Source organism: Cyprinus carpio, chromosome A6 (genome assembly GCF_018340385.1).
Source record: "Cyprinus carpio isolate SPL01 chromosome A6, ASM1834038v1, whole genome shotgun sequence".
NCBI lineage: Eukaryota > Metazoa > Chordata > Actinopteri > Cypriniformes > Cyprinidae > Cyprinus > Cyprinus carpio.
In genome coordinates, this window is record NC_056577.1 from 8,622,247 (window position 1) to 8,642,292 (window position 20,046).

General features: G+C 39.6%; 1 protein-coding gene across 4 annotated transcripts in view; it reads right to left on the bottom strand.

Annotated features, from left to right (window-relative positions):
• The window catches only part of LOC109091716 (A-kinase anchor protein 9-like), a 46,753-nt gene that overhangs the window by 4,435 nt on the left and 22,272 nt on the right, over window positions 1-20,046 (bottom strand). Inside the window, exons 24-47 of one of the 4 annotated variants that reach the window (XM_042757876.1) lie at window positions 19,404-19,564; window positions 19,102-19,283; window positions 18,323-18,540; window positions 17,832-17,994; window positions 17,529-17,720; window positions 16,244-16,270; window positions 15,608-15,840; window positions 15,381-15,500; window positions 10,819-10,839; window positions 10,083-10,319; window positions 9,740-9,907; window positions 9,475-9,627; window positions 9,132-9,293; window positions 6,926-7,921; window positions 5,986-6,156; window positions 4,616-5,116; window positions 3,601-3,703; window positions 3,320-3,492; window positions 3,040-3,234; window positions 2,572-2,742; window positions 2,277-2,472; window positions 1,963-2,185; window positions 1,722-1,872; window positions 105-794 (exon numbers count right to left, since the gene is read on the bottom strand). In XM_042757876.1, the coding sequence (XP_042613810.1) occupies window positions 105-794; window positions 1,722-1,872; window positions 1,963-2,185; window positions 2,277-2,472; window positions 2,572-2,742; window positions 3,040-3,234; window positions 3,320-3,492; window positions 3,601-3,703; window positions 4,616-5,116; window positions 5,986-6,156; window positions 6,926-7,921; window positions 9,132-9,293; window positions 9,475-9,627; window positions 9,740-9,907; window positions 10,083-10,319; window positions 10,819-10,839; window positions 15,381-15,500; window positions 15,608-15,840; window positions 16,244-16,270; window positions 17,529-17,720; window positions 17,832-17,994; window positions 18,323-18,540; window positions 19,102-19,283; window positions 19,404-19,564 (5,607 nt within the window). The remainder of the gene's footprint in view (window positions 1-104; window positions 795-1,721; window positions 1,873-1,962; window positions 2,186-2,276; window positions 2,473-2,571; window positions 2,743-3,039; window positions 3,235-3,319; window positions 3,493-3,600; window positions 3,704-4,615; window positions 5,117-5,985; window positions 6,157-6,925; window positions 7,922-9,131; window positions 9,294-9,474; window positions 9,628-9,739; window positions 9,908-10,082; window positions 10,320-10,818; window positions 10,840-15,380; window positions 15,501-15,607; window positions 15,841-16,243; window positions 16,271-17,528; window positions 17,721-17,831; window positions 17,995-18,322; window positions 18,541-19,101; window positions 19,284-19,403; window positions 19,565-20,046) is intronic. The other 3 variants (XM_042757879.1, XM_042757878.1, XM_042757880.1) reach the window with 3 other exon arrangements.

A 20,046-nucleotide genomic window follows, 5' to 3' on the forward strand; every position in this document is an offset into this window, starting at 1 on the left:
TTTTTGGGTCTTATGGGTTTTGAACAATGAGGATGAGTAAATTATGACAGAACTGTCATTATTGGGTGAACTATCCCTTTAAGAAGATAAATCTTTTTCTTCACCAGTTTCTCATTGGTGTGTTCCTGTCGTCGCTCCTTTTCCACCTGCTCCTGTTTCCTCTGCCTCTCCATCTGTTCCTCCCTCACTCTCTCCCTCTCTTTCACCACTCTCATCTTTTCCTTCATCACATCCAACTCCATTTGTAACTGAGCAGCTCTCTCCCGCTCTGCCTCTAGAGTGCGTCCGACCTCTGTTTTCTGAGTCTGCAGGCCCTCCAGAGCTGCACGGAGCCTCCTCACGTCCTCCTGCTCCTTGTGTGCCTCCTGCTCTGCCTCCTCCGCTTGCCTGCGCTTCCCTTCCAGCACCTGCCCTTGCAGACGTTCCAACATGGCTGCCAGGTCCTCCCCCTGACGCCTCTCCTGTCCCAACTGAGCCCGTAGGTCCTGAATAAACTTTCTGTCCTGGGCACTGGCCGCTTCCTGTCTGCGGGCTTCCTCCTCTAAACGGCGCGTGTGCTCCTGGGCTTGGCGAGAGAGCAAATCTAAGAGCTCCGCCGATCGGGAGCGTTCCTCCTCCAGACGGGAAAGTGCAAGTTCGGTGCGTTCGTGCTCCTTGGCCAACAGGGCCTCACAACGAGACTTCTCAATCTGGAGCTCAGAGCGCAGGTTACTGGATGTGATGTGCTCCTGTTCCAGTGTGGAGTTCAGCTGACTGACATGTGACGCTTGCTCATTCAAAGCTTGCTTCAAAGACTGTTTAAAAAAAATAAAAAAATTTATAATAATAAAAAAAGGATTACTACATTGTAATTAGGCTCAAACAAAACCATCACAGGCTTCAGAATTTTCAATATCACCACATAACTAAATAAAATAAATTAATTTAGTAATGAAGTATACAAATACTGGGAGTATATCCCATTTTACCTGCATACTGTATATACAGTATACCAATGTAAAGTAAGTCTAAGCTGTATGTTTGCATTGCAAAGTGTAAGCTATATTATCATACAGATCTGTGTGTATATAAAGTTGGATATATAGTATATATTTAAATTTAGTTGCGTACATACAGTATACTCACGTAAAGTATATTATACAGCTGTGTGAATTACCAGTGTGGAATTAATGGCATAGCTCTAGTGTAGATATTAAGATATAACCATTAAAATCATGATTTTCTATAAAGCAGGTTTGAAACTGTTTTTTTTTTTGGTGAAAAGTGCTAAAAGTTAGACTTGACTTTCTTCCTTTACAAATAGCTTTATTGCAACTGCTTTCCTGCCTTTGGTGAACTCTGACCTGCAAATTTATATTACACGAAGGTCGATATGGAAGACTGATACATCCCAGTGGAACTTCTTAGCTGAATTGACAGAAGCTGGAGCATTGTAGTAAATGGTGCTTTTTTAGATTTTGAATTGTTTTTGAATATATGTTCTTGAAAAAGATGCTACAGAGTGTGATGTCATATCAGAACTATCGCAATGCCCACAGGAATTTTGCGTGCTTAAATTCTAGTGTGACTGCAGCATTAGAATTATTTTGGTCAAAGACAACTGAGTAAATGATTCAATGACTCGAAACATAAAACAAAAAGAGCCACAACATATTAGCAAAATGATTTAACCTGAATAACAGCCACCAATATAAGGTTAGTGCATCAAAACGGTGTTTTACCTCCTGTGTTTGGTGGTTTTGCTCAACTGTCTGCTGGTCAATGAGTCGCTGCTGCTGAAGATCCTCCTGCAGTTCCTGTACTCTAGCCTGCTCTTTCTCCAATGCCTGTAGACAGGCTCGATGTTCAGCCTCAACATTTTCCAGCTTTTGCTTAAAGACGAAGAAACATTTTTCCAGAAAAAAAAATCAAAAGCAACAACATTTGGCATATTCAAAGGGTGTGCATATATGTTTGCTGTACCTGAGCTTCTGAATTTGGCATTTCAATTCATCTAGATTTTTGTATGTAGACTGAAGCTGTAGCCTGGTCTCCTCTAGCTCCGCCTTCAGCACTGACACAGCTTTAAGCTCCGCCTCTAACTGCCTCTGCTGCTCCAATCCCCTACTTTTCTCAGCTTCCAGAGTGGTGCGCAGATCATGTGACACTGTCTGTTCCTGTTGCAGCTGCAACTCCAGCTCTTCAGCTAAACAGTGCACAAAGTTAAAATCTGCCTTTGGGAGGGTTTTTGTTGGCTTTTTAATACTTTTTTCTTAATCCAATTGTGAAGAACATACCATCTCTACGCAGCTGATGTTGCACTTCCATGCCCTGTTCTTTTGCAGTGTGCAGGGAATCCTGCAGCTGCTGTACCTGTTCCTGGCTCTGCTGGGTGCTTGCATGCAGCTGCGCATGCAGACTGCGCACCTCAGCCAATAGACTGTGACGGTCTGCATTGAACAGCTGCTCTAGAGATTTCCACTGCTGTTCCTCCTGAAAGAGAAGAGTTAATGAATAACAAAAGCACTTTAATGCATTTAATATGGCAATATCAGCATCAAAAACAGCATTACAAGGTGAGCTGCTGAGCACCTGCTTCTGAAACAGTTTCTTTAACTGATCCAGCAAAGGGGTGAGGTCCATCTGAGTAGTGGTTGCCATGAAAGCTTGAAGCTGAGAGTGAAGCCACTCCCTTTCACTGTCAAAAACACTGCGGACCACCTGCAATAGCTCACGCCTCCAGTCCACATCCCCCTTGTCAGTCCATACGCATACACAACACAAAAACACAAAATTAAAATGCATGTGAACTGTTGGATTGTACACATGCTAATGCACACCATCAACCCTGTGCAAACTCTGGATCTACAGTTTTATTTCCAAGCTACTTTAACCCTATAAAGCATATTGCATCATATCTTATCAGCAAATCAAGGCCTCTAAATTAATAGCCTGATGATTAAAACTTTGCTGAAAAAACTACTGCACACAATCTACTGCATGACAGTTTCATTGGGACTTTAAGAGCTATCGGGTAAGCAATGCACAGATGAGCCTCACCCTGGGTTCCCTGTCAGCCATCCTGCAGAGCAGCTCTCTGAGTGATAGGATGGTCTCCTGTAAGGCCCGTCTCTCCCTCTGCCAGGAGGGCGGTGGGGCAGGGTCAGAATCTGGGCGGGACTGGCCAGATGGGGCAGGGCGATGGGACAAAGACAGGATTCTGCAGCTTTCCTGGTAGACACGCTTCAACATACCCTATGAATGATACAAATTATATAAATTAATCAAAATCAATAATTTCTTCATGTATGAGTGATGACAGCCTTATAATACTGTTTACCTGTAACTCAGGTGTGAGGGCCTCGTGTCTCTCATGCATACTGCCTGCAGCGCTATCTGTGTTTTCAGCAGGTGACATTCCTCTGTAGCGCAGATACTCTACAAAATGAGCATCTAAACGCTCTGTATTCTCCAACTCAAGCTTCAGCATGGCTTCCAACTCTGAGCTCACATCTACAAACACAAACACATTAGGATAACTAACAAGGAAAATGATCTTAATCTTATTAAACACACGCAGTCTCTCTTACAGAAATGTAAGCATGCATGTACACTACTCACTGCTGCCGTATCCATCGCTGACCCACTCCGGCACAGACACAGGAGAGGTGGAACCAAGTGGAGACCGAGATGGTGTCACATCTGAATTGTCCAATTCATCAACCTTAACACATAACATAATGCCAATAATGATGTCAACAGAGAACCAATAAAGTGACACTAGTTCTAACTATTGCAATTTGTTTAGGGCATTTTCTACAAATACAGCAAAAATCATGAGGATCCAAAGTGTGAGAATTTTCAGATCTATTAGATAAACTAATAACTAAAGGTGCAGTCAACATTTGCAACATTTTGTGGCCAAAAAAAAAAAAACCCACACAAAACAGTCCATTTTCTGGCATTTAGGTTGGGTGATAAATAAATATTGACTTTTACTGAGGAGAAAAAAAAAATGCTGAACTTCATGAGAAACCAGCAAAATAAAAATTAGTATGATTAGTTATACTTCCACTAACATAAAAACATGGATGAAAAATGGTCCTGGTTGTATGTACAGTATGTAGTATACTTCTGATGTGCAGTGCTGTTAGGACAAAAACAAAAGTGTGCAAATATTTGGTTGTAAAGTGTTACATTGTTATTTGATTTTAAGAGATTTATGAATGAATGATGATGTAGGAATTCAGTAATTGCGTCTAATAAAATGATAAATTTAGCAAAAGACAGAAACCAGAAACAATAAAAGGGATTAACATGTGGGCCTAAAAAAAAAAAAAAAAAAAGTACCTTACTCTGTGGAGTAAGTGATGTTTAGATTCATTCTTGAGGTCTAACAAACATATAATGTATTTCCTTCCTTATTAATGGTGTTAAATGAATATTGTAATATCAATATTGTATACTATTTCTGGCCATATGACCCAGCCCTATTTTACACAAAAAAACGTTTGCTAATAATAAACTGTATTTTTTTTTTTGTGGTGGGGCCAAATGTCAGCAGGGCTGGTGGAAAACAATTGTTACCATTTAGCATTGGAGCCTTTCTTTGGGAAAAAGTCAAATGCATGCTTACCTTATCTGCATCCAGTGAGTCGAGCACAGAAAGGTGTTCAGACACAGTAACTGAACATGGGGATGCAGTGTGTGTGCTGGGTGGGACTTCCTCTGAAGGTGGGGTAAAAGTTTGTCTGGCGTGTGGTCTCTCTTTGTCCCGCTCCATAGGTGAAGGCTTGCTGTGGAGCTCCAGGCTGACGTTGTGGAGCACACTGAGCTCTGAGAGGTGAGATACCTGCAGACGAGAGGGGCGCTCTTCACTGCAGTCCAACCTACGCAGAACCTCTGGGGAAGATAGGGAAGCTGAGAGGGATGGGTCACGGGAAAGTCCTTCAAGAAAGCGGTGGCTGTGTTTAGGATGGTGGTCCTGCAGGTTGCAGCGCTGTTGGAGCTGCTCTAGCTCCTGCTGCTGATAGGCCAACTCTTCTTCTTGCACAGCCAGGTCATCCTGCAGACTCCGAAGCTCCACCTTCAGGTGCTGGTTATGGACCTCGAGATCAGCCAATGCACGATCTTTCGTCTGATGGTGAAAGATCAAGTCAGCAAACTTGATTTTTATATTTCTGATAAAAATGTGAGTGGTGCTTTTGCTCTATGGAATTACTTATTCTATTAACCCCTAATAATGCATTAAATCTGTATACGATTTTTGCATTCTGGGTCCATTTGGACCCAAAGATCCTTTTATCTAAATATCTAAATAACTAAAACCATATTGTATCTAATCAGCAGCAACTCCTCATTAATGAGTGAATGTGAAAACATTTCAAAAGTTTTGAATGTTACCACATTACCATATTTACCTCTTTTAAAAAAAATAAATATATTTATTAATTTTTATTTAAAATGACAAGCCACACCGAAAAACAACAAACGATGAAAGATGCAAAATATTTTTTTTAATATTGAGAATTATTTGAATATAGCATTGTATTGTATTTGTATTGCATTGACCTAAAAATGTACTTTGTAATTCATGATTGCCCCAAAACAGTCCAAATTATGAAATCTACATAATTATTTCTAACAAAATATCATCAAAACAACAAATAATACTCTGAAAAGTATTCAAACAAAACAAGTTTTATTTTTTCATTTTTAAGTTTAATTTTATTTGCATAAACTTACACTTTCAGATAAAACTAAAAAAAAAAAAAAAAAAAAAGTCATGCTGCAATGAAAAAGTGGCATACATGTTCATGGTTAACTAAATTCAAAATTATTTAGTGATGCCAAGAAACTAACTAGTTTGTGAATCACGGTTGATAACGTAAACTTTGGCTGTAAATTGCCAAATCCTAAACTTGAACAAAAGTCAGGCCAGAAATAATTTAACAGACAAGCCACAACATACAGTATGTGTATCAATAAAGGAACTAATCCACATACCTGTCCCTCTTCCTGTAACTTCTCTGCTCTCTCTGTGCTGGTACTAAGCCCCTCCTTCACAGCTGCCAGCTCTGCTCTTAGAGCATCATGCTCCGTCCTCAGGTGGATCAGCTGCTCTTCTCTCTCACGTAAAGCAGTCTCAGCTTTAGCCAAGGTCTCTTCAGCACATGTCTGCAAAAATAAACACTCAATGTCAGTTCTTTACACCACACACAAAATGTGTTATATCAGCAGTTACAAAACCTTGCTTTTAGTTAAGGTCATGCTCTGATAAAAGAGCAGAAGAACAAGCTCAAATATGCAGCAAGTCACCTGTAAAAAAAATACATGACTCAACATCTAAACTATTCCCAGCTAAGTGAACATAAAACAATCCAAAAATGACACACAGTACAGCTATTACATGTTAAAGCAATCAGAGTTCTGCCTCCTGCTCAATCAAAACAGAAATAGACTCTCCACTAGAAAGTTCTAAGAAATTAAATGTTATTTGCTAAAATAATACTCGATCGTTCTGTATACACAGCAAATAAAAACAGTGCAGCTCTCCACTTTACCTCATGACTAATCAAGTCTAGATCAAGCTTTAAAAGTAAACGGTTTAAAAAACTTCAGATAGACTTCCTCTTTCTGTAAATTTACTTCCTGTGTGAGCTGTTCTCTCATGCCAGAGGGTTGGACTACATCATTCTATTCTTGTCCCTCCCCTTTTTTTCTTCTGTATTTTCAGGCAATACCCTGAATGCACACACAACATTGTTGATCTGCAACTAATTACAGTAAAGCATGAAACCCTGAGGCAACTTCCCAAATAACTCACTGTTTACATCATATCTCATGGAAAGAGTAAAGTTTACAGCCCAAGTCTGTAACAATTTTGGTTTGTTTTGTAGAGTTGCTCAAATTCCACTACAATAAGAAATGAAAACTATATACTCACCAGTACTTCTTTCTGAGCTTCACCTTGTTTAGCCACAGTCTCCTCCTGTTGCTCACATAGTTCTTTTATGTAATCTGTCTTTGATGTCACTTCCTGTTTCAAACTCTCCATTTCCTCCTGGAGGGATCCCTCCCGTTTTCTTAGAGCCTCTCTCTCAGCGAGCAGTTCTTTTTTGCTTGTCTCCAAGGCAATGATGGTGGCTTTGCTTACTTTGACGTTCTCCTCAAGCTCTTCGAGTTTGGAGTGTAAAGTGGTAAGTTCATTCTGATAGTCCTCTTCTTTGCTTTGCAGTTTGGCGATTTGGTTTTCCAGAAGCTCCTTCTCAACACAGTGGTTCTTCACCTCCTCCTGCAGCCTGCCAAGCTCCTGTTGGACCTCATCTCTTCTCTCCTCCAGCCTTCTCAACTGGAGCTCAGACTCTCTAAGTCTGGACTGATAAGCTTGCTCTGTATCTTCCAACACTTTCACACGAGCTGCCAATCTCTCAGCTTCTGTCTGCTTCTCCTCTAGCTGGAGTTTCAGCTCATTTGCCTCCTGTTCCAACACGACCACCTTCCCTCTTTCCTCTCCGAGACTCCGGCCGAGTGTCTCAACCTGGCTTCCATACTGTTCCTCTTGGGAGAGCAACAGTTTTTGAAGAGAGTCCTTCTCTCCAGCTGCTCGCTCCAGCTCAATCTGTAATTCCTGCAAGCGAACACGAGACGATTGCAGCGTGTGGCTGCTGAGCTCCTGGCACAGGCTTTCCTCGTGCACCCTCTGCTGGTGAGGACGAGGGGTCCAAGGGAAGTCCGATGACTCTGGGCTGTCAGTGTTGGGGTCACTGACTTCATGATGGTTGGGGTCAAGCTGGCTTAACTCCTCTTGAAGCTTGTTAATAACTTCATGGAGCTGCTCAGTCTCTTCTTCCTTTGCCTGCCGTAAACGTTCCTGATCACAACGAAGACGTTCGACAAGAGAGCGCAGCTCTTCAATCTCAGCTTGCTTTTCCTCTAGCATCTGAAAATGGTAATGAGAACTAGTTACAAATCAGCAGCACCCTTAATCAGTACAAAATAAATGACAGAAGTCTTCAAACTAAGCTAAACACTAAACCTTAGCTCTAATGTCCTTGTAATAAGTGTATTCCAATCTTCCTGAATAATATAGATGGGATTTTAAAGGGGTCATGAACTGAGAAATCAAAATTCCCTTGATCTTTTGACATGGTCATTGTACATTAAAAACATCCTGTAAGTTTCAAAACTCGTTAGTCTAATAACAAATTATATTGAAGCCAATCTGCCAAAACGACAGGTTGTGGAATGTGCCACTTTATGACGTAATAGTGTGGCTAAACCCCTCCTCTGCAGAAGATCATCAACTCCTGTTTCTACAGCCGCCTGTTTAGCCCCGCCAACCAATTTGCGCATGTAGTGTAAATAACAAGAGAGACGAACGCAGGTTTATGCAGAAACCAAACGATAAAGACTCTCCAAAGACAACAAGATGCTGTGCAGTGCCAAGATGTGGAAAAACAAAGTCTTTGCATTGCCTTCCTTCTGATCCCAACATTAGGAAAAAGTGGATGAACTTTACTTGAAGTGGATGAAGATCCAGACCACGTCATTAAGAGCTTGGTCCTTTGTTTACTTAATTTTACTTTAGATTAGTTTACAAACTAGGCACAATTCGAAACAAGAATTTCAGAAAGCTTGAAACTAAAAGACGCTGCTGTGTCGACTATATTGGATCCGACAGTAATGTAGCACCACAGAAGTGAGTAACTGTTTTTATTTCGTGATCACTGCTTTGTGTGTTATTACAGATCATTTGATATGTACTGAGTATTTATGCATTTTTAACCTAAATCACAGCAGCGTCCATCTATGAAGGATGCAGGCTGTCAAACATACACAACTGTTAGCCAATCATAGCAGTGGGTGTTTACTTCAAAGTCTACAATCCACCACACCTATTCAAACGGAGCATTCCGATAGGGTCAAAACAGGACAGAAAATAGCCTATTACTTCTAAATTATGTTTTTTGATTTAAAAATCTTGATGACATTATTAGTAGACCTCAGAGAAGAGTACAAAATAATAAAGAAGTCAGGTTTTTTTTTGTAACTATTCCAATTCCTCTTACAGTTCCATTAATGTTTCTTTTCTTACTTCTGAATAAGAGATTTGGGGAACTCAAAAACATACATGGACATGCTTGTTTTACCTTATTATCATTGGTCATATCAAGCTCCTGCTGCAGCTGGAGGATCTGCTGGTTTAAGTGGTCGATCTCCAGATTCTTCTCCTCCAGAAGGGCAGAAGGCAGCTGAAGGATGGATTCGTCACTGCCCTCTTCTAGTCGCCTTGTCAAAGCCTCCACAGTCTCCTAAAGGACACACAATGAGGTCCACCTGGTTTTTTAATATCATCCAGACAATCATCAACTAAATCCCCTACACTGTTCAATGAAAGTTCTGTTCTATAAATACAATTTATCCAAGACTGTCAACATGCTGGCCATCCTATCACAATAGGATTGACAGACTACACAGAGAACACAGCCTTACCTGCAGGTGCGTGATGTGTGTGTGGAGCTGATCTTCTGTAGCTCTGCTTTCTCTGTTTTTGAGCTCCAGCTGTAGTGTTAGTTGTCCAAACCCTTCCTCTCTCACTACCAAATCCTTCTCAAGCTCACTTATACGCTCTGACAGCAATTCCACCTAAGAGAGATGAAAAGTCTTAGATCAAAATCCATGTAGCATGTCCAAACTAGGAACAAAACAACCTGTTAAAGCTAATTTCATATGTATATGACTCCCTTTTGATACACACCTGTTGTTCTTTGGTCTGCAGATCCTGTTGTGTGGCTTCCAGCTGCTCCAGGAGGTTGGGCTCAGGGGTCATATCAGGGAAACGGTGTCTGGTCTCATCAAGTTTGGACTGTAGAGCAGAGATCTGGAGTTTATTAGCATACTGCTGCTGCTGCAAAGCTTCTTTATCCTGGAAGTAAAAAGACACGGACCACCACTGGTTAGAACCATGTAGATATTCATGCTACAAAATAATTCCAATTCTACCCAAACATTAACACCCAACTGAAGCAGTCAAAAATGCATGTAAGGGGTTTTGTCATCTCTAAACACACATTTGCTCTTGTATGTGTATTTTTGTGCACCTGTGTGAGCTCCTGAATGTTCTTGTGTGCTTTCTGAAGTTCTTGCTCCAGCTGTGTGACCGTTCGGCTGGACTCTGCACAGCTTAGCAATGCCTGCTCCAACTCTCGGATACGAGTTGCCAATTTTTCAATCTCTTCATTACGCTCTTCCACATCACGCTCACACTGCTCTTTTGCTGACAACAGTACACTATAGTCTTCTATCTTATCTTTGATCAGGGCCTGAAGACTTTCCGCCTGTACAAAATTAGAAAAATAAAAATCACATGTATCCATAACAAGGAACAGGAACAGGCCACAGTCCTAAGAAAAGTGAATGTGTGAGTATTTGAATACAAATACTGAACATCCATGTGGTAATACATGCCAAACAGCAGTTCAAATTTGCCATAAATTATTGAAGCAACAGTTTTGCAAAGGATGGGGGTTACAAGGCACAAATGTACAATTTAGGCAGTAAAGCTATTAAATAAAGCCTTCAGAAGCCACTACAGTAGTAAGCAAAGACATTTCAGAAGAAAGAGAATAAGTGTGTGAATTTGTGTGTTCGAGTAAGAGGATGGAAAAGGAAAAAAACAACACAAATTACAGACATGACTGATGTACACCTGCTGAAAAAAGGTTTGACAAACAAGACAATGGGCAATATCTACCGCATGCTCTACTAATTGAAATGCTGCATAAGCCATGCAATTTTTCTACAAGCACGATAAATGACTACAGCTGGATAACATACCTGAAGAACCAAGTCCTCAATCTACAAAATTCAGTTAGGGAGAAAAAAAAAAAAAGCATCTTGATGAACATTCAAATCATTCAGAGCTGGGGTAAAATAATTATAATGCTGAAGGTGAGATACAATTCATATTTTTCCATTAAATAGCTAACAAAGTCATTTGAAAATTTTCTGAGAGACTTAATTTCACAAACAGCATGAGTGAATCACTGCATGCTCTCTCTCTATAACTCTCTAAATGTGCAAATTGCTTCAAATCATACACACACACACACACACACACACACACACATATATACATACATACATACATATATATTAGGGATCGACCGATATGCATTTTTCAGGGCCGATGCCGATACCGATTATTACAGATCAAGGAGACCGATAACCGATATTTTGAACCGATATGTGTCTAGTGTAAAAATGAAAATTAATGTCAAAATTAAGAATAAAAAGGACTCTGACAAAGACTCTCTTTAAATTATTTTAACACATCTTTAATTCTGAGAACTGTTCATAATAACAACATTAATATTAATAATAACAACAAACATAAAAAGTGCTGGGAGCATCCACCAGCAGCATTCTGTAAACTAAGTAAAACTTGCATCCATCAGCAGCATCCTATAAACAAAGTAAAACTTAAAGCAAATTTAAACAGCGACAAATTAACAAATAATGGAAAATAAATGTAATCTCTCTCTCTCTCTCTCTCTCTCTATATATATATATGTGTGTGTGTGTGTGTGTGTTATATTTAGCATTTTATTTGCAACCCAGAATTGCATTAAAATCACACACAACCCATATTGTAATAGTGTTTTTTTATTTATTTTTAGACTGTTTATCACGGCGATAGAAACTAGGAAGTATACAGGACAGCGTCATCCAGAAACGTGCAATGTGAGATTATTGACAATTTACGTTATTAGCATAGGGTTATTAGCAGGGTGCGATTTGTGAAATAAACAAAGGGGGGGGATGCTTTTGAAAAATTTTATGAAATGTTTTTAATACGACGGAAATTGTATTTAGTGTGATCTCAGTTTAATAAAAACATTGTAAGCCTACGTTAGGCCTATTAATTGTAATGATTTAATGTCCACGGTTATTCAAACAACAAATTACATCGAGAAAGCGAGCAAAGAACACAACGGAGCTTTTTGAAACTCCGAATCAGTTAAACCATTGCGTCGCAAAATTATTCACTGTTTCGATGCGCTTCAATCGGATCGCGTATCGCGAATCATTTGATTCAGATCTGGACGTCAGAGCGGGTTTGCATGATGTTTTTTATCCCCACCGGAGATAAAAGTTATTCAGCAGAGGCAGGGATGCATAGACCAGAAGGGGGAAATCCCCCCCCACCCCCCCCCGGCAAATCGCATGCCCGGCTAATGGTTATTAGTCAAATGAGAGAGCGCAGCCGCGGAGATAACTAAATCAGGAATAGGGAGCTCGCGTCGCGTCAGGGCGTCAGAGCGTCAGAGCTCGCGCTTGATGCCCTTTCAGCTCTTCAAAATTGCATAATGGTAATTCTGAATCTGTATGATAAATTATTTTGCAATCATGTTAGAATAAAGCAATATTTCTCCAAATATGTGCAATTTTTTTGACTAAGAGCCCTAACGGAACGGACGCAGTTCAGTGAAGCTATGTGAACAACACACAAAAAAAAAACCGCAGCAGACGTGAGTGAATTCATTCGTGTTGATAATCTATTCACAATATAACGTTAAGTTGGCCGAATGGTGAGAGAAGTATAGGTTTTAGTTTCACTATCTCAGCACTGATGTGATGATCCGTTAAAGCATATCACTGCAATGACGGACATTGACCGGGAATTCACAGTATAATAACTGAACGGGGCTTGTCATCATAAATCGATTATATTTAGGTGTTTTGCAACTTCAATGTAGTGATTTATTGCAACTTCAGGAACGTTTACTGCATTCTTTACCTTCGAGAGATAACTTACTGATGTGTGATGATGATCACTGAAGCAGCTCCTGTGCTTTCGGTGTGAGAGCGGAACATTTTCCAGCCGCCCCAGCCGTATTGACTGGCCAGGCTCGTGACTCCCAACAAATCAGACGGACGATGGGCGGGGCTTAGTCTAGGCCACAGAGCGGTGCGCTCTGACTGAGGTGGCTGGAGCAGTGCCAGATTGCGCATTTCAAAATAAAATGGTTTTATCGGCAAATCGGTTTTGAAAATGGCCGATGCCGATAACAATAAAAATGCTTAATATCGGCGCCGATAATCGGCCACGCCGATAATCGGTCGACCCCTAATATATATATTTTTTTTTTTGGGGGGGGGGTGGTTGCACCGACTAATCGACTAGTCGACTTCAATGCTCTGCCATGACGTTTAAGCTTGATGTCAACTAGTCACTGGTCCTATAGAGGGCGCAACAGGATAAGAAACCTTTAAAGGACTTCCACATTTACGTTTCGTTTCTGAACAGTTAAAATGACAAATAAATGCATACTCTGAAAGCGCTCCACAAGACGTGTGATTATATTACTGGATGCTCGAAATAGAATGGAAGAAAGCACGTTTTAAACAGCCTATTGTTCAGTAAATTAATCGCTGTTCTAATCTAATGCACTGCAACGCACACACATAGGCTACAGACAGTAGTGCGTACATCTAGGGTTGTAACAATATACCAGAATGACGATATACCATGATATAAACATGTACAATTATCATAAAAAGATGCAATATGTGAATGGCCCCTAACTGTTCTCTTGCTCCACCCACGCGTACAGCGGAGACAACACCATAGACCCACCCAAACTTACATCTTACACAACACACACCTAAAACAGAGACAACATCAGAGACAGAGGCCGTTATCTCTAATCTCTATCCCACGTCAAAATATGAGTTAAAATTGGTACTAGTATGGGAATACTTTTTATATAGAAAAGACGAATGCTTATTTGTCCTCGAGGGTAGACACAGTTTGCAAAAACTGTGGTCGGAAAGCGGCTGCAAAACGAGGAAACGCATCAAACGCATATCATCCCTCCGTGCAGATACAGCTATGTCCCATTTATAACTTAAGGTTAAAGCATTATGATTTCTCTGATGCGGAGTGAATCCCAGAATCCAGTCATGACAATTAATTTACAGTAGTTAGCTACAATGCAGATGTCACATAAAATGTGCGATTTGATGGATTGATGAATAAATTAAAAACAAAGCTGTAATAATAATGACAAAAGCACTGCTTTATAAATATATAGGCTAATCTGTTTGTTTTGCATGTCTCTCTGTGAATGAGTGGCGTTGTGTCGTGTACTACATACTCAAGTATGTGCCAGCGTGGCTTAAAGTGCCCGGTTTAACCACCTGCTGTCTCACTATCTGAGGACGTGAACACAAACACTGAGAGCCTCACTGAGAGAACAATTAATAATCATTTCATAATTTTATTTGAGTAAACCACTGTCAAAAGCAAATACATTCTGACACTCAAAGCTCTTCACTACAACCCATCAAAATAAAAGTCCGCTTTTTAACTTAAAGAAATTGACAGAAATTACGATTGTACTATAACGTAGCCTAGTTCTAAAATAATAATTTACATAAACATTAAGGAATATAATTTTTTCCCTCATTTTAATTTAGTAAATCTCTGTTGTGCAGCCCTTTGCGAAAACATAAAAGAATAAAGGTTTTAAAACATTAATTAAATTGTTACATTTTTATGTATTTTCATTACCACCATTCTTGATAGTATATTTGTATTAAATCATAAAAGTACAGAATCCAGAAAAATTAAGTCAAACCAGAATGTATGAATAATTCATGATAAATATAAGTAATAAATAACTAATAAATAATCAGTGATTACATTTTCTTGCTTTTGATTAATGGAATTTGAATAAACATGCTTTTAAACATTTGTTCAACCAAAAAAAACCCTGTTTTGATTGTTTAATCATACCGTGAAAATCTCATACCGTTACAACCCTACGTACATCACGTGCTGATCTCGCACACACAGAATCATGTATTATCAACACTGTTCTGTGATTTCTCAATAAAATAGCTTAAAAACTGAAAAGTTCAAGCATATATTTCTTAACTAAATCCCACAGCTTCACTACTAGTAGAGAGACGCTGCCAGGTAGAATTAATTCACACGCAATCGGTTTCACTAATTCATTCATGAGTGCAATCTTTACTGTGGTACTTCAAGACTTCATTAAAACACCTTACAAATAAATGCTGTTCTTTCTTGAACTCTTTGAACTACGTACTGAAAAAAAATTTCCACACAATTATCAAGCAGCACAACAGTTTCTGAAGGATTATGTGACACTGAAGGCTGGAGTAATGACTGCTGAAAATTCAGCTTTTCCATCACTATATAAATGACATTTTAAAATACATTAACATACAAAATTATTTTGTATAAATAGAATTTAACTAATTGATTTTATTCTGGTCACATACTCGTCACAGATTATTTAATAATCACAAAAAGGGTGTCAGACTGTTAAGACAAACAGATATCTAAAGTTCTAGACATTGACCCTTACCCTCTGTCCCTTGCTGTCCCCTCCTGTGTGTCCTTTAGATGGATGCCTCAGCTGAGCTTCCAGATTCTTTATTTCCTGCTGGAATTCATCTCTCTCATGCTCCCGCTCCACTGCTTGTTCCTGTACATAAGAGGAAAAAAGGCACAGTCATTTATTTCCCTTAGCTCACATTCACCTTTTCTGGTGCTGAATTTCAGACATTTGAATAAACTGCTGGAAACACTCGCATCTATGAACTGGCGGTTATGTTTGAGCTGTTTCTCCAGAGCATCAATGTGCTGCTGCAGGTCCTCAGTCTGCAGGCGATGCTGTTCCTCCAGCTGATGCGCACGGCTCTCCTGCTCCTCCAGGGCCTGTTCCAGCTTCTGCAGACGAGACGCCAAACCACCGCAATCCTTCTCTGCCTGTCGCTGAACCTCCACACACTCCTGCCCCAGACGCTCAGCCTCCGCTAGCAGAGCTGCACAGAACCCAGGAGGACCAATGAATACAATGAATGAGTAACAGCAGAGTTCATGTCAACAAAACACACAAACTGCAAATGCAAATTAAAATGCATACAAGCACAGGAGCTCCAGATCTTTATGCATTCTCAATGCACAAATAAAGCACAGCAAACTGGATCAAGAAGAAATTGGCAAAGAAAGACTGATAAGAGAAATGAACCAGTATTTAGACCTTCAAAGCAAAAAGTTAAACTGCAAAAAAACATCACAGGATAAGCAAAAAAGTGTTAATAAACCACAAATTTAAAAATAAAAAAAATTGCAAACTTTATCTGTAATGGATGCATTTAATGTCAAACTGTACAAGTAATTTTTCAACTCAAACATTTGCTTCAGTCGCAGATTATCATCACAAACCTGTCTCTTCCTCTGCGTCGAGGAAGCCTACAGAGCAGAAAGAATTCGTAGCATGAAACTAAACTCTTCATCACAAATCACACAATCTTAAAAATTTCACTCTGTGTTAGGCGTGTAATATTGACAGATTACCTCCATATTTTACAGCATTTTGTCGATAACAATTAGACAATATTTTGCCAAGTGTGTTTTGGTGCTGCTACCTTTGCTGGATTGCTGTTCGTGGACAGCCAACTCCAGAAATTTGACATACTCTGTGCAGTGGTTAGTTCAAATTTTTCCACTACAAGGCAATATTTTCCAGGATTTTTTTTTTACGACAATATTTTTTATTATCAAACTTTATTAGATATATGCACCATCTTCAAATTCTTAACATTTAATGAATAAGATAAAATAGAATCAATCAAATAAAATCAGTACCAACAAAGCTCATCTTTGCACTGCAGAAGAGGAACAGAAGCTGCATCTGAAGTGGCATTTAAAATGTATTTACCCAGACTGTTTAATGTAGTTCAGAGGTGGCTTGAATTGTATTTACAACTGCATAAATAACCCTACAAGATTTTTTTTTAAATATTAATTTATTTCAAGTATAATTTAATTTATTAGATATTATGAAATAATGTCATAATTAAATATGAAACTAAAACCGCCAGTAGGTGGCAGCAAGTAATTGAATCATTCATTCAAAGATTTGTTCAAATGAATGATTCATTCAGTCATTGAATCTTTTGTTAAACTGATTTGGTCAAAACGCAGATGCATGCAGTAAAAAAAAAAACTGCTGTGTTGGTCAGAGACAAAAAAAAACGTTCGGCTGTGGTTTAGAAATTGTTTTGACAAAAACAAAAATAGCCAATAGAACATCTAAAAAAAATTTAACTCAAAATGTTTCCTTATTGTTTACTGCATTTTTCTTAAATTAATGACATACATATTTGTGATGATATTGGGAAAAACAGCACTAGCTAAAATAGGCTGCATCACACAATGAAAGTGTGCGCTCAATGCAATTTAGTTTGGTTTAGCAAGTGTTATGCTCTACATTGTCAGTTTGAATATAGTTTAAAACTACAATTATGAAATTATTATAGATGATACATAATCGCACACCCCTACTCTGTGTGCAAAGCAACAGACACATCTGTAACAGGTCATGACTTTAAGGCATGCATCGAATGACAAAACTAATGTTACATAATTGCATGTTGCGTAAATCAATCTGAGAATTAAACTAAAGCATGTCAGCTTAAATCATGGCCCTAAAGCCTTCCTCTCTCACCCTTCTCAGTGTCTCCGAGGCCGGCCGTAAGGGCTTCTCTCTGATGCAGGAGGAGGGTGTGATTTTCACTGAGCTGCTGCAGTTGGATGCGCGTGCTCTCCAGCTCCTCTGCCAGACGCTGCTGCTGATTCTCTTTCCGCTGCAGGGCCTCCTCCAAAGCGGCTTTCTCAGCTACGTAGCCTTCCATCAGACCTGGAGCCACACATGCAAATGCACTCAGGACAGCAAATGAGCAGTCATAAGAGTATGAAACCGAGATACAAATACAATGGATAACAACAGACCATGTATGGGTATTCTGACCTTCAGCCTTGTGCAGCTCCAGTTGTAACTGGCTCTTCAGACTGGCCTCATGATCCAGCTGCTCCAGGAGCTGAGAGTTCTGAAACAGCAGAGACGCTCCGGCCTCACCTCCATCTCTGAACTGCTCATTTAGCATGGCCTGTAGACCACACATCTGCTCCAACTACAGTAGAAAACAACGGGAAGAGAGAAAAAAAACAGACATGATTAAGATAAATATATGGTGAAACAGTTCCTACACAAAAAAATAAAATAAACCTACATTACTAAAAAAAAAAAAAAAAAAAAAAAAAAAAAAAAAAAAAGTCTAAACCAAATTGTTTTCCAGAAACATTAAGCAGAACAACTGTTTTCATCTATTATAAGATTAAATGTTTCTTGAGCACTAAATCAGTATATTAAAATTAGATGATGTAGCACTGAAGACAGGAGTCAGGGGCGTGTGTGTGTGTGTGTGTGTGTGTGTGTGTGTGTGTATATAAGCGTGGTACCTGCTGTGAGGATTCTGAGAGCAGCTCCAGTAGTTTATCTACAGCAGTGCGTAGACGTGTACAGGCACCCAGCATGAGCTCCTCGCCTTCCGCCTCCATCTCTCCCTCCGGCCCAGAGAACACACTCTCACACAGCCTCTGAGACAATTCCAACCCCTCATCCACAGCCGAAGACCACACGCTACAATCAGCATCTCCCTCTTCGCCAATCACCTCTCCTGAAAAGAAATAGAAAATTAAAAAGAAAAAAAAAGAAAGATAAATCCATTATTGAAATCCATCTGAAAGTCAACCAAACATATTAAACAACATTCGGAACATTCAGATTTTTTTAATATTAGTTCTAAAGTATTCAGTAAGAAAATAAAGGATGTACCAACTGTCACATTTGCTATCATTAAAGGGATAGTCCAACTAAAATTAAAATTTTGTTATCATTTATTCACTTTCAAGTTGTTCCAAATCAATAGGACTTTTTAGCCACTGGTAGCCATTGACTTCTATAGTACGGAGAAAAAAAATATATACTTTAGAAATCATTGGCTACCAGCAACAGTTCGGTTACCAACATTCTTCAAAATATCTTCTTTTGTGTCTAACAGAAGAAAGAAACTCATACAGATTTGGAACAAGTGGAGGGTAAATGACGCAAATTTTAATTTTTGGGTGAACTATCCCTTTAAATATTTTACATACATTTAATTCTCAAATGACTGGACACTATTTTTAACAGTGGTTGATCAATATAGATATAATTCAGCAGACTAACAGAAACATACCCGTTTCACGTGAATCACGGCTACTGCTGGCTGTCATAGAGCTGGGCGTTTTGTCTCCAGCCCGACCACCTGATACACAAGCCCCTAACTTGTGGCTTATGCGCTCTTCTGTTGCCATAGTGATTCGAAGCATCTCTATGAGCATCCGCTGTAGTTTGTCACGTGCTGTTTGCAGGTCTTGTCTGACAAGGACAAAACAAAAGTTTTAATGATCAACTCAAATTATGAAAACAAGGTTGTTCTCTTAAACAGTACGCAGACTGTCAGTTCCCCGAAATCACTCTTTCTGTAGGTCAGCTGACCTTTGCTGTGTGGCCGCGTTGAGGTCTGCTCTGAGCATGGCCAGTAGATTGTCTCCCTCCTGGTTCTCCCGGTCTCTGCGTTGCAGGAGCGTCTCCAGCGTGTCCATCTCTGCCCGCTTGCCGTCTAGCTCCACCTGTAGCCCGCTCACCTCCGCTCGCAGCTGCGGAAGAGGCAAAAGAGATGCCACAGACAGGAAACCAGTCATCACACAGGCAAGAAAGACGTAAGCATTTGCTCAAGAGATGTCAATGCAACTAACAAATAGAGAAGAGGTTAACTTATGGAAGCCTCATAAAATAAGACTGCTGCCAATATAAACCGAAAACTTGTCTGTCTGTCTGTGGATGGTCCAACAGTTCTGTGGCTTGTTTTGAGCCTGAAGGATTCAAAGCCAAAAAGAGGTGGGAAAATGGCAACAAAAGCAGATGAGACAATGTAGCATGCATTTAAATAAGGCTTCTGTAAGAATGTTCGGAGCATTTCACCAGCCAAAAGGCATGCAAAAATGTAACCATAACAACCAGCTCTACCAAAGCTTAGCTAGGCCCTTTGTTACCATTCCCACCCACCACTTACGTACCAGCATCCTAAACACCTCCTTAAAATAGCAACTCAACTGTCTGGAAACACAGATTAAAACAA